At 42.6% G+C, this 15351-nt stretch overlaps 1 protein-coding gene across 1 annotated transcript in view; it reads left to right on the top strand.

Moving 5' to 3' along the window:
- The window catches only part of cux2b (cut-like homeobox 2b), a gene marked incomplete at both ends in the record, with an annotated part of 121975 nt that overhangs the window by 68428 nt on the left and 38196 nt on the right, over positions 1–15351 (top strand). Inside the window, one exon of the mRNA XM_083886091.1 lies at positions 13860–13938. Within this exon, the coding sequence (XP_083742217.1) occupies positions 13860–13938 (79 nt within the window). The remainder of the gene's footprint in view (positions 1–13859; positions 13939–15351) is intronic.

The following is a 15351-nucleotide window of genomic DNA, read 5'->3' as shown; positions in this document are numbered from 1 at the left end:
CAGACGCACCTGCGTGCAGCAGCAGCAGCGTCCCGCGGTCTATTTGTGTCTCAGCCACGAAGCTGAGCTCCTATGTTCAGTCTCGCTCTGTGTTCCTCAACAGTTATTGTGCTGATATTACTAGTTGACATCGTACATTATATTCGGATATCACGGGCTATGGTACTGCAAAACGCTGTCAGAGCCTTCGGACTCTGTTGAACTCCAGCCGCGGCTGCGGGTCTTTGCGGGTGCGGGTCTTTTCAAATTAAAATAGCCACACTCGCAAAGCACCCCCCCTCCCGATTAGTTGAAATTTCAGGGCTTTAGTCGACCAAGAGTTTCTTTGGTTGATTACAGCCCTAATAACCAGAGTAGAATGGTACAGGTCCACCAACGACAGTCCATCGATTGTGCTACAGAAAGCGTCACTCTCTTGTGATTGGTGTAGATATCCCATGGATGTCGAAGCGAAAACTCAGTCTACTCTCATTCAAAGCCTGACGTTTGTTAAAACAAACAGCCACAAACTGAGCAGGAAATAAACGGAGCTGCTGGATGACCTCCTTTGTTGTCTGTGGTGTTGCGTTTGATGTCGTCAAGTAAAGGTGCTGTTCTCAGTCAAAACTCATGCCTGACTCAGGCCTTAAAGGGATACTTCACCGATTTGAATGTGGCTTTGTATTGCTAGAATAGCAGTAGTATTTTTTAGAAAATGTGCTTCCCTCCCTCAGTTTTTCCCTGACTTGTAAAAAAATCTGTTTTCCCTTATCCAAATGTGCCCTACTGTGAGTCAAATGACACGTTTTGCATCACAGTAGGGCAAATTTTGAAAATGGAAAACAGATTTTTTTACAACTCAGTGAAAAACGGAGGGAGGGAAGCACATTTTCTAAAAAATACTACTGCTATTCTAGCAATACAAAGCCACATTCAAATCGATGAAGTGTCCCTTTAACCATTCCAAACAGTATCGTACTGTACCGAACTGTACCATGCCATGATGGGAACACAGCCACCAGGCTCACATATATTTCCCATAGATAGGATAGAAACATTCAGTTGTTTCAATTCAGTTAGCAAATGTGAATGATCATCTGTGGGGTGCCGTCAACCTTTGTCTTGAATAGGTGCATCGCTTCTGTCTGCAAGCCTCTAAGAGCATACAGAATTATAAATATGCTAAAGGAAGCAGTTCTACTTGCATCAAGTGCAAACTCTCTGAAGAGACTGAAGACATAGAAAAGCTTTTTCTTCAGAGTGTTTCTCTGAAGCAAAGTCGAATCATTGGCCCTGAACCGTTCCTCACAGTAATGTTTGAAGACACTGTACAAAATTGCCTTATTTATGCCTGTAATGTAAGCTGTCTGTTCTGGTGTCGCTCATTCTCCACGCAACTGGCGACAGTGGCAGCTGAGTCTGGAGTGAATTTGCCGAGCGACTACCTGGGAAACATCAACAGTCATTAATTATGTAAAACTCCTCTCACAGTGGGAACAGGGAGAGCTGCATACAACTGCAGCGCCCGTTCCTATTAGACTCAGTGTACTTTACAATGAGACCCCATTGCCTGAAGGTGTGGAGGGATTATCAGCCTACCGCCATGACCCCACCATAGAAAGACATACGCAGAAAACACTAAACGTGATGTCCTGGTAAATTGTGCGGCAATGTATGCTTGGGTTTAGCTGACAAGGAGAATAACAAGAGTCTCTGTGCTGTCTCTCCTCCCTTGTCACCCCATCATTCACTTCTCTCCTTTGCAAGTCCTGTTGGCTCTTTTTCTCTCTCCAAGGCAATTGTCTGCTTTTCTGCTTTCTCACTACGATGAATGAAATTGGCAAATGTGACAGAACAAATGCTGTGCCATGTTTGTCAGCGATGCCGTGTTAAAGGAGCCTGTTTTTCTTTGTTGATGGTGCTGCCACCAACACCACGCTAGTATTTGTTCCTAATCACACTCTGCGTTGTTCTTCACGGGGACTACCTGAGATCTTCCTCGGAGCACTGCGATTGACAACAGCAGATTTATCAAGCAAATAATGGACCTCATTTTTACACCATGTGTTCCCGATCCATCTTCTGCGAGCAACATATGCAGGACTGTTTGGCAGGCTTCAAGTCGTCTCCACAGCGCTTTAGTTTCCACCGTCAGCTGCGGTCTTCTAGCCGCGGTTCAAAGCTCGTTCATCAGTGTTGTTCTTTTTTAACGGATGCGGCTCTGGCACGATGTTCCTCCACGTTGAAACAAAGGCAGCGCTGACACCTGTAATTAATTAGGCTATTATGCATTCCGCAATGATAATTGCCTCACTGGAAAGTCACCAGCCTTCTAAGAGGGAGAGAGAGGAGAGGTGGATGAAGAGTGCTATCCATCATAGCGGAGCGCTCTCTTTCGCACCCTCCCTCTCTCTCCCTCCGTGTCATGCTGTCTCACCTTGACTAGTGTAGGCAGGGCTAGAGAAACACTGTCAACGTGTGTCTGAGGGCAAGATACGCAGCTGCGGCTCTCCCTTGCCAGAGCTGCTCCAACAGCGGCCTGCCAGGGTCTGTCCACTCCAGGGCTTTGGCGCACATTGGCACACTTACTCATGACACCCCATCTGTTGTAGCTTTGTTCACTAGGGCAGTACAACACCGGGATAATGGGGGCACTTTATTTTTATAATTAGCCCTTACCTCCACTTCTCCTCTCTCCTCTCCTCTTAACACTTCTCCTACCACTGAATTCTAGTCCAGGTACACTCATTACAGCCCTCCCTCTCAGCACATCAACCACTGCCTTTATCGTAGCCTCAGCACGCCCACGCTCCCTCCCATCGTGCCATGATAGATATATATTTTTTGTTTTTCAGCAGATGCACACTTTCCTCAAGGTTTAGGTCATTTGAAAGCGCACGCTGAAAGAAAACTACAACTTCCATCTTTTGAACGACAAAGACTTTCCGAAAAGATTTGTTTTCTTTCCTTCTTTTGTCTCTCGCTGGCTCTCGACTTTGACTTTGCAGTGACTTTGAGGTGTTGAGCTTTGAGTTTTGTCGAGAGGGCGGGTAACACGGCAGCTTGTACTGCCTGTTGATGGTGAGGGGGACCCAGAAGGCACCTGCTGTGCGGTGGAAACAGCAGGCCCTTTGATCTGGGTTTTATGTCGTGCCATGTTCTGTCTCTTATGTTGCTCTTGGTGCCGCATTCGACTGGATTGCGTCACCTTCGCCTTGATCTGTAGAGATCTGCTCTCTTCTCAGCCTGGGTCGTTATTGGCACGTACCACTGTGGCATTGACCTGAATTGTTGCTCATTTATTTTCGTCTGATATTCAAGTGACACACCTTACTTCATAGTGTAGATATATTTGAAGCCACGCTAGCACGATGACACATGGTAGGTCCATCTACAATGGTAAAGACTAAATATCTTTTTGTTAGATGGATAGCAAGGACATATTTCACATACATTCATGGAGGATAAATATTTATAACTTAATATTCCTCTCAAACAACAATTGATTGCAATTGCTGAAAAATGAATAACCACTAAACAGCAGCTGCAGCCTACTAATGTTTAGTGCTAATCCATGAATGCTAGCATGCTAACATTTTAAACTAATATTGTAAATCCGGTCAACGTTATTCTTGCTAAATAGCAGCATGTTAGCAAGGTCATTTAAATGTGTTTATTTAGGGGTTGCCACAGCTCATCGGTGGGAATTGTAAAGAAAATATAATAAGCCTTATTCACATTTCCCTCCTTGCCTTCTTGGACTAGAGGTATAATAATGTCTCTAATCCAGGATAACAATACAACAACAGCTGACAGTGGCTTATTTGGGCACAATGGCATTTGAATCTCTGACAAAAACAGACTATATTTTAAAGCTCCAGTGTTTAACTTCTAGGGATGCACATAAAGATTTGATTAGATTATTCTCTTGATTCTAAAAGTTGGTTCTTCGTAATTTAATATATATACATTCAAAACAGCCGTTATATTTCTACTGCAGTGATGACTAATTTGTGGTTCAACTATTATCACAGGGTGGCATTTAGTTAGTTACTGTGTGTTTGTTAAAGTAATGAAATTTAAGTGTTTTCTTACATCTTGAAGCTGCAAAGTGGTGGATCTAGAAAATTCTACATGGGGTGGTAAAGCGGTGGCAAGAGGTCTTGGCAGGGTGGCATGGGCGGACGGTACACAAGAATCCCCAAATGTTAATGGATTTAACATAACAAACATACAAATATTTTAAAACTTATTACTGTTTTATCATGAACAACAGGAACAAGCCCAGTGCATCTTAAAAAGTAAAAGTATTAATAGCAAAAGTAAAATATAAAAAAAAAAGCAATAATCAAAAAGAATAATAACAAGTTAACATGGATGTATAATATGAACTGTATAGAGCACCTCCCCTTTGGTTTTTGCCCGATTTCCCTTATGTAATTGTATCATTATTATAAGGAACAACAACAATGTGTTAAAGTATTTTTATAACAGGGTTCATACAGTCATGAAAAACCTGGAAAAGTTTTGGAAATTGAAAATGCATTTTCTAGGTCCTTGAAAAGTTAATGAAAAACTATATTTCCTGTTAAGTTTTGGAAAAGTCATGGAAATATTGCATGGATAATATTTTGGATGCGTAAAACATAAATAAAATGATGTAATGTGTCATTAAAATTTAAATTGCCAGGGAAGTGTCAAGCGGAAACAAGCAGATCACTGGCGCCGTGCTTAGCAACCCTCCAGTCCTCACATGGATTTTGAGCTCTATTCAACGACAAAATGCCAGCAAAGTGTAGTTTCAACGAGTGTGATATGATTTAACTGCGTCTATGCAAATAAGGCGTATGGAGACGATCATTCAGACCTGGATGTGTGGGTTTCGCCGGCTAACACACAAAAGCTTACGGAGAAGCTAAAAACACTAGGCAACACACTTCCGGGGGCGATTTGCAGTCAAAACAAATGGACATTCATGTAGGACTGTGGGATGGCACCAATTTTCGGTCTTGAAAAGTCAATGAAAAGTCATGGAAAACTATTGCTAAAAAAGTGTACGAACCCTGTTATAACTCCCGAATCTTTCACTCAACATGTTTATATTCAACTCTAATTCGCAGGTTCATCACATTTAACAGTCAGTCTCCTCTCCTCAATGAATCCACACAGCACGACATGGGCTGTTCTTGGTCGAGGAGCTACTGAAGATGACCGTCACATATGCAGGCTGACATCTAAAATTCCTGCCAACAAAATGGATAAGAGGTTTAAGCTATACGCTTCCTCATATTATGCAACAACAACCGCGGTGAAATCAGTTTCCAGCAGCACCCTTCTCCGCCTCTCCCCAGAGATAGGTGCACGATCACGGCTTGTTCAGTCTGACCCATCGCTCACGACTACCACGGTCTCATTTGCGGACCATCAATTGTCATTTAAACGGTAATTTGTTGATGGTAATTTGTTGAAGCCGTGATCGTGCACCTATCTCTGGGGAGAGATTGCAGGAGGGTGCTGCTGGATCTGGAGCGAATGTCTTTTGAATATCCAACCTGAAACTGATTTCACCGCAGTTGTTTTCGCATATGTATGAGGAAGCGTATAGCTTCAACCTCTTATCCATTTGGTGCCAGATATTTAGAAACGTGTTTAACCGTGATTTACTTCAGCGTGAGAAATCGGAGGTGTGGCGTGAGAGCGTGAGACGTCAATCAAATGCGTGTCTCACGGCCAATGTGTGAGAGTTGGCAGCTATGATCATAATATGGCAGGTTGTGCAATGTTTTTCTGAAAATGGCAGGGGCGTAATCAGGTAGAGGACAGTGAAAGTGCTTGTGGAACTAAGAAAAGGGCACAGATTATGCTTGTGTAACTTGGATGTACAGGAGAAATCCTCCTCTTCCTCACTGGCTCCATCCTATCACCTATCCTACTCTCCTCACTCTCCTAAATCTCTCTCTCTCCCTAAACGCTATCCAAACTCTCCACACTCCCAACTGACCACAACTCTCCTTCTCAAACCCACATTTTGAATGGAGCCTGAGGAGTTTATATCGCTGTAAAACCTCGGCAAAATCTGAACCACTTGCCAAAGCAATCACGTGGTACAGCCGGGCAGCGAGGCTTCGGACGTCATCATTTTGGCTCCTCCCCTAAATGAAGCAAGCCTCGATACGCGCTTCGGGGAAACGCCCCCTTCATTACTCGACACATGCTTTCGAAGCCTCGGCACATCTCGTAACATCACTAGAAGACACTGTCGCTCGTGAAACACCTCCACAACAGACGTTATTCTTCTTCTGTGGTTCAATGTATACAACCGGATGTGTCCGGACTAGTGCCCGGAGCAGGACCATCTGCTTTTCAGGAGAACTGCGGTTTCAGCGATTTCGCTGAGCCCGAGATTACAATACAAACACTGTTTGTTTCAAAACTTTAGGGCTTTGTAAACGAGGTAATGACGCAGATACACTAAAAAACAGCATTAATTGGATCTTCCGGTCGAGGTCCACTTTAATGATTTTTATGTACTGTTTTCAGTAGAAACACAAGACTTATTGCTTTAGTGTTCCAGACCATACAGTACTGTACCAAACTGAACCATACATGATGCAAACACTGCATTACTTTCACTATATCTCTTACGAGTTTAGCATATTAGAATATTCAACAAGTAGTACCAGAAAATACGAGAAATGCTCATCCCGTAACTTTGGTCATCAAAACACTACGAGCGTTGCTACCCATCCCCATCTCAAATCCAAGGGGTTGTGGTAGGGGCAACAAATAAAAATCCTATCCCAAAATCCTAAATGCTCAACAATGTCCTATCATATTTGCTGTACGTGAGCTTCTTTTATAAAAATGCTATGATTCAAGTTGTGTTTTGGCTTTGCATGAAGAGATATACATTATAGTAGTTCTGATGTGGTCAGCTTTGGCCATTTATTTGGCTGAGACAGCAGCTCTGCAGTGGCATCAGTCTGTTGTGAGCTCAGCATGTTGACTGACAGCCACGGCTGATTGGAATTGACATGGAGACGAGATGTGTGCTCTGACTGCTCATCTCGCTGGGCATCGAGAGATGGCCACCGCCACCGCCATGCTGTGCTACTGCTCTGAGATGGGTGTCACCCTGATTAAATCTGCCCTGAGAGGCAGTCTGTGTGTAGTGTGTATCTGCATGACTTTATTGTGAAGTGTGTGTGTGCCTCTCACCATCCAGACTATATTGCGATAGGGTCTACATCTGCCCCTCCTCTCCTCCACACACTCATCAGTCACTCCACACAAACTCATCTCTCTCCTCCTGCCTCTCCTTTGAACCTACACTCAACACAAAACAAACGCCTGCAGTGACTGCTCGACCAGAGCTGGGTGGCATGGATAAATTATGATCCTTTCCCCCCAATTGTCAGGGGAAAATAATGATTGCATGTGCTTTTCAAGTATCTTCAGCCATTCAAATACAGTCTCTTAATCTTCTTCAAAATCATCTAATCTGATCACTTTAAAGGTTTAATATTTTAATACATAAGTCGATATTATTGTATGTATGTTGTATATAAATGTGTACAGGAAGTGAAGAGACAAAGAAGCTATTGGCTTAGATTAACCTTTGCCTTGTCAAAATGAACTGTTATTGATGGCTATATTAAAAATGCATCTCTGTTTGCTTGCTTTGGAAGAGCTGAAAGAATTGGCTGACTGAAATAAATTTTTAATCATGAATAATTTGTTTAAGTCACGCATCAGGCAAATATGCTAAACGTTCCCCGTGTGCAGTCTTCATTAGACTATTGACGACATAATGTGGGGGTTCCACTCACTATGGTTTTGCAGCCATAAATGTATTATTATTATTGTTATTATTATTATTATAATAATTATTATTATTATAATAAGAAAAGCAAGTTCTACTTTCTTGCTCTTTGTAGTGTGTAGAATTTAGTAGGATTCATCAACAGAAATGTAATATAATACATTATAAATGTTCAAAAATGTATTGCTTGAACAATCACTTAACTTAAAATGAGTCATATTAAATTAAGAGCGAGTCCACCATGTCTGTAGTCCAGAATAGATAACACTGGCTCTTGAGAAGCCTAGTCCATAGTTTATTACACTTGCACAAGGCGGAATGTGACAAAGGTTATTCTATTGGTTACAATATGCAACTTCAAATGCAGAGCAGAGTAGAGTTCTTTATGCACTGAACCAAAAGTGATATTGTATGCTGTATATTATGTATGTTTGTGAAAGAAAATAAATTACAACATTAAAGATCCAGAGTCAAACATTTAGGAAGATTTATTGGCAGATTAACCCAAGTGTATAGAGCATATAATCACTGCCAGAAAATGTGCTTGAAGGGAGCATAGAAGATGGAGTGATTGGAATCCATGGATTGCACTTATTTTGTGATAACAGTGACAATTTTACTTAAATATTTTGCTTAAAAGAAAGTTCAAGATGTCGAGTTACTTCAGGTCTGTTGTAGACTGTGGCTGTTTCTACATTATTATTATACATACAGTGCTGTGCAAAAGCTTCAAGCTCTGTTGTTTTTTCTGTCTGTCAAATTCTGTGATCATGTGAATTTGGAATGAAGTGATGCGACGTAAAGCTGCTCTTATATATTAGCGAGCTGTCAATGAGTTTAACTCATGCAACATGTGTATGTAATGCTCAAGCATGTCTTGAATAAACCTGGTGTAATAGACATTTTTACGGCAGATCCTTCTTTAAATGAAATAGTAGGACAAACACAGGGTAACAATTAAAGTTCCACTCCAGTGGATGTGTTCCAGTACAGTGAAATAGAAATAATTATCCTGTATCGTCTTCATAGCATTGCTAAAACAACACATCTAATGTTGGCCTAAGACTTCTGCACAGTACTGTATATAAGAATCAGATACGTTCAGTCTGTCAAGTTGTGTGTTAATGGCCGCCACATCCTCGTCACTTAAAAACCACTATGAGCCATCGTGTGGCTGCTCCAGGTATTAAAATGTGTTTAAGGTATATTTTGCTAGATTTGATAGTTAAATAAGAAGCAGGAAAATGTGTTCTTTCTTTCTTAGCCTCTGAATGCTTCCTCTAATGCACTGCAACATTAAAAACTATGAAAAAATAAATAAATAAATAAAGGCAGCCATCAATCAGCCATCTTGCGCTGACTGAAAGGACAATCAAACTGTGTTTCGTGTTTTGAATGTAAACAAAGAAGAATGACCTCTGGTATGCGAAGGCCACCATAGTTTTGTGATGCACTCAGGAAAGGGAGGGTCAGAGTGTAGGTGTCTTACCATTAGATGCCACTATTTCTTACTCAGCAACAGGACTGTGTAATTATTGTCGAGATGGATCTATTAATATTTCATCTTTAAAATGTTTTACTAAAGCAAATTCTATAGAAAAAACTTTGATTATACTTGCTTCGTTTTGTGAATGCTTGTCTTGACACCAAAGACTAAATGTTTGTCAGGATGCAGCAGATTTTGCTGGTAGGTGTTGTGACGCGCAGTGTAGTGGTGGTAGTGGGCGTCCCACTGTTTTGTTCTAATAAGCAAGGAGCAGGACCTGGGTTGTTGTGACATCCTGTCAGCCTGTGGGCTGGACTGCCGCTCAGTGAGCACCACAGTAGGATGGACTCCCTATGATTGTGCACTGACCTTTGCATCATGGGGTAGATGACAGGTAATTTAGAGGCCTCAGGGACTGTGCAGCCATACATTTGCTGTCCCCAAACCACACACAGCAGCAGCAGCAGCAGCAGCATCCCCAGCCCCATTCACCTTGACATGAAGGCAGTGCATTCACTGCATGTACACACGCGCGGAGACATTCCACGTAAAGGCAGATATTTAAACTGCATTGTGTGTAAATGCAGGCACAGATGCAGACGAGCATTGCACACTTATTTTGCTCAGGCAGACTCTCACGATCTGCATTGACACCCTCCCCACACCCTCATCATCATCATCATCATCATCACACACTCTAATCACCTGCATCATCACAACCCATCCTCCAACAACCAAAACACAGGGGGTGGCAAACTGGTAAGGCAGAGGAGGGAAAAGATGATTTAGAGTGATAATTGCATAATCACCAGTTGTGATAATTGTAATTGATGACTGCATAATTGCTAATTGCGCTCTTTATGGGAACCTCTCTTTTCCGTTGTCTCTGTATGTCACTCAGTAGCCCTTCACTCTGCTTCCTCTACTTCATTCTCGATTTGTTCTCTCCTCCTTAATTTATGTCTCTCCCCTCAACACATGCTAGCTTGTTCTCACTCAAAGGCACACAAACACACACTTGGATGCACACACTCACTACCGGGTACTGTATTCTCAAAGGCTTATCAGTAAGTATTTCCCAGCAGCCCCGTCCCAGAGGCTGTGCTCTGCCCACTCTGTTGCGGCATGAAGAGTTATGGAGGAGCGTTAACAGGTTTCCTTTGTCTTTCTCACGCTACTCTGCCCCAGGCTTTACTTCTGCTTGTAAAATCAACCTGCGGCCAAGCCTGTTCCCTCGGTAGCCATATCCTCTATCACAAAAGGGGTGAAAACAAAGAATGTGCTGTGAGCCAAAGCCAGGGCCAGAGCCACATCGTGCTGCCCGAAGAGGAAGAGGAAGACATTTGCCAGGTCTAGTCTTTCCTCGAGCCGTACCTTTCTGCACAACAGACTTGTGCCGGGCTGACGGTGGATTAGCATGGAGATGAAAATGACTCCCTGATCAGACCATATTATGCACGACACCTCAGAGTGCTTTGACGATAGCAAGGGCGGGTTGTGTGTGTATGTGTGTGGAGGGGGGTGTGTGTATATACACGCATAGCGACCACTAACATGAGAAGGCACCAGGCAGGCGTGTGATTGATGTCTCTGCTTGCGTCTGTAGGCAGGTTAATGGTGTGATTGTGGAGGTAATCTTCGTGTTCTCTCGTTAAAGGATGATGGAGGGCCAGGAGACCTTGTGTGTGTGTCTCAAGAAAATGGAGCCCTGGCTGTTGCCTTCACAGAATCACAGCCTTTTTTTACATATGCATCTGATAGCCCTCATTTGACGTCAGGCTAGCCAGCTGACTGTCAGCAGAAAGTTGATGACCACAGTGGATCAGTTCATTCACCCTGTTTTTAGTGGCTATGTAGTTCAGGTGTAGGCTCTGGTAAACCCTGTTGAAACATGGTATACACACCCATCCATTGCATCCCCCGTGACATGAGATCAGATTTGGTTTTCACAAAAACACACACTGACTATGTCTCTTCACAAGAACAAAATGATGTGTTAAATCTGTTGCAGATCAGACAAGTCTTGCTCAGGAATGTGGACGTGTCCTCAAAGCATCTCTGAATGTGAACAATTACGAGGATGTGTTCAGGGTGGAGTGGAAGGGTACGAAACCCAAACACAAACTGGATTTAATTGGATCACTCAGGATGGCTGTTAATGCCAGACCTGAACAGAGTCGGAGATAGTAGTTTGTTTTGGTGCCACAGAGTGCTGTTGGAGATTTGCCCAAATTGCTCCTCTTTGTGGTGAAAAGGAAGCAATACATACAAACTGTGGGTATCAAACAAACCTTTGCTGAACCAACACCAGTTCTTCATGTACTTCAATCCCACGCTTGAAGCAGTTTATGGAGCCAGGGTGCTGTAGATATTATTGTAGATATTTTTGGTTTGTGGAGGACCAATATGGCAAAGAGGGGGGAGGTGAGTGAGCGAGAGGTTTGAGATTTGTGGGTGGGGGTGGGGTTAAATTGGGGTATATTTGAGTGAAAGAACAGCCCAGTGTAGCAGGGAGCTGGCTAAGAGCTGCAGACTATTGCATCTGTATTGATTGGACTCTAGCCTTTTCCATTTTCCATGAACTCCTCCGAGCTGCTCCAAGTGGGAGTGATGGGGGGGATTTGCTTGATCTTTATGATATTTCTTTAAACATGATGCTGTCGTTATGCTTCCCCTGGGGAAGACGCCAGCCAGCCATTTCCAGTAAATCAACGGCTCTCTGTCCCTCGCTGTTTTCCACACACCTTATTTATAACCCCACTAAACAGCCCCAGCACACCACCTCCTCAACCACCACCATTCACTTAAGTGTTTTCATTTTTTGCAAAATGAATGTTGTTCAAGTGCAGTCATGCCGTCGAGGAGCAGCCATACCACACACTTGACCCTCTGTTGTGACTGTCTATGGAGCCGGTCTAGTAGAGGATGTAATCAACAGTAACAGAAATGACATGGACAATTCCGTCTGCATGTGCATTGGCACATAATAACATGAACAGTTAAATTGAGTTAAGGCCGTAGTCCGACTAAGACGGGCAATCGAACAACTTGCCGAGTCTGAGTATACACGTGGAGGAGAAACTCAATATTGGGGCCAATTCCAATTCCTATCTTAACCCTCAATCTTAACCCTCAAGCTCAGACCTTAATCTTAACTGGCCCTCAAAACCAAGTGTTGAGGGTTATTTTGTCACTTAGAAATGGGACACCCCTTAAAAGCAGAATGCAGATACGTCTTCAGACTGCGGGGGGCAGAATAACGTGAAAGCTGCGTCCAGTCTGTCAACTCCAAAAAGAAGAAGAACACATTTATGTCACGATTATTTATTTATTATTTTATTTCAGTCAAGTTATTGGGTTGTCAGTTAGTCATAAGATGATACTCATACAAATACCACAACCACGGACATATTGAAAAGTAAACAATAGCAAACAATCGCTTGTCCGCACCGGCCGGCTATTGACAAAAGATTGTAAAATAAAAATAGACGTCAGTAATCCATAATATGGGCCTAAACTAAGATAATACAATGGTTTTCATAATTTTTATATCTCTATTAACAAAGAAAATACTAAATTTGTATCGCACTCGCTTCGCTGCTTTCGACGCCATCTTTCTCATGTGAAACACGCAATGCATTCTGGGTAGCCCTTGCTCCCAAGGGTGGTCTTGGAAAATCTCAATATTGAGGGCGATACAGCCCTTAAACTTGCCCCTCAACTTAATTTTTCTGAGAATCGGGACAGCACTTGGACTAGAGGGAGCGCACATTTTTGAGATTGAGGGTTAAGATTGAGGATTAAGCAAGGAATTGGAATTCACCCTATGAATTTAATTATCAAGGTATGTTAGTCCGATTACAACTAGCTCGATTTTTGTTGGACTAACGTGTTTAGTTGACATTATCTTATGAAGGAATGCCAAGTTCTTGTTGCAGGACGTTGATAGGCAGCCATTGTGCGTCCAACTGCAGGATAACCCACATACCCACCAGTGCAGGTGCCCTCTCCATGGGGCCAGGTGGTGGCTAATTTGCTTTCTTTGTCCCTCCTAATGAATCGTTAATTGGTTTGCATCTCCCACTGAGCTGAGGATAGCAGGTGCCATGTGCTGCTGGTGATGGAGGCCACTGTCACTGGCAAGCCTCCCTGTTCGCGCCGGTACCTACATTTAACAGGCCAAATGTCATGTCGCTACTTGCAGCAGCTTGGAGCTTAAACAGGAAGAATGTCATCACACAGCTTACATTATATATCTGTAGCTGTCTGTGTTTATTGAGTGGGTTGCAAGGACCTGCACTCTACTGTATGTTACACATATTGAACTTATAGTAAATATACAAGGCACGCAGGAGTGTTTGTTTCCTTTAATGGCAGAAGACTGTGAGGTTGACCTTTGCTCATGTTGCTATTGATCGAGAGTGAGCTATTTAAGATTTTCAGCATCTTCTGCTCTGTTTAAAAGCATCAATTTATATCTAATGTTTAAAATATGACCTGCTTTGTGAGTTATAAAAATTCCTGGTATTATATCAGTCAGTGTTTACCCTAATGGTGTCTCTTCCCCTGCAGGTGGTTGCTCTGAACAAGCGCAGTAAGGAGGCAGAGTCTGCGTTCCTTGGAATCTACAAACAGCTTATCGAGGCCCCAGGTGAGTCTCCTACTAGGAAGAGAGAGATGTGCATCTCCACAAACAACAGCAGCACACATAATGTATATATGTATATGTAAAGTAAGGCACACAACCACTGAAAGTAAGCTTGCCATTGATGGATATGGTGCAACAGCACATGGATATAGGATAGATAAAGCTGTATATACCCTGTGGCTCTTATCTATATTTCAAAGTATGTGCTCTCAGAATGGTTTCCAAAACTCTGCATGAGGCCACTTCAAAACCACAGCACTGGTCCTTGAGTGTAGCCTGGCTGAGGAGCTAGCATATCCTTGAGGAACACTGCTGTTGATTGTGGAGGGCCAATTAAAATCCCAACTGAAGCCTGGCTTCATGGAACGACAAAAAGAGAGAGAGCGAGCGAGGGGGCAAAGGCAGGAGGAAAGACATATTGTGTGTTTATTCATTTGTTATTTCAGTGCCAGGGCAGATGTACTGTATTGCACTTTGTTGCGGGAGACGGCAGCAAAACGCAGCCCAATCTCAGTCTAGATCAGAGAAACACTTGTGGCAGGAGTAGAGAATGCTGTTTACAGATTCAATGAATACAAGATAAAAGTCTGCATCAGAGAAACAGTGATGGCAGCGACTGACTTTTAAAGGTCTCCATTTTTCCTTGAAGTCCCCTGCTTGATATTGCACAGCAGACACACACACACTTTGAATGGAGTTATATCCCCCCAAAAAAATACAGGTCTTTGAAGATGTTTTCAGTTTGATTTTCTGACCTATACATTTTACATCACGGCTTTAATTCAAGCCTGCGAACATCTTCTGGGATTTGCTCTGGAAGTCACGAACTCAACGAATCTCAAGTAGAGGATAAACTCACATAATGTCAAAGAACAAAGAATTTGAAATAAAAAGAGAGGTCACCGACACTCATTACCCATCAAACATTTGTTTTCTAATACCTGATATTTTGCTCCCCTATATGTAGTCACACAGCCTGTCTGTGACCGGTCACAAAGGACCCTCCTGGGTCAGGTGACATAGGGTGATGTAACACTGGCAGACTCTTGGATCGTACATTGTCTCACAGACTCAACAAAGTGAAGCTTGTTGTTATCAAAGGATGTTGAGCCAGTGGATTGAGCAACGTAATAAATGAATAAGTTGTTATTGTTGGAAATGAGTGTAATTAGTGTAATAATGGGGGTCTTAGTGTAAAAAGTCTGGCTTATGAAGTGCTGACACACAAGAGGTGCCCGTGTTTGAGAATGTTATTGTATTAAGTTATGAAATGACCTTGATATGTCATCAGAGATTAAAGAAATGTGTTTAATTAAAATACATGCTTCACTGATAACAACGGTGCAGACAGTTTATTTGCAATTTAAATAAAAGCCTGCAAATATACTACAAATAATAAAGTGTAACTCCTCATAG

The sequence above is a fragment of the Microchirus variegatus genome (genome assembly GCF_963457635.1).
Source record: "Microchirus variegatus genome assembly, chromosome: 3".
In the NCBI taxonomy this organism is placed as follows: domain Eukaryota; kingdom Metazoa; phylum Chordata; class Actinopteri; order Pleuronectiformes; family Soleidae; genus Microchirus; species Microchirus variegatus.
This window is presented reverse-complemented; position numbering and strand designations above follow the sequence as displayed.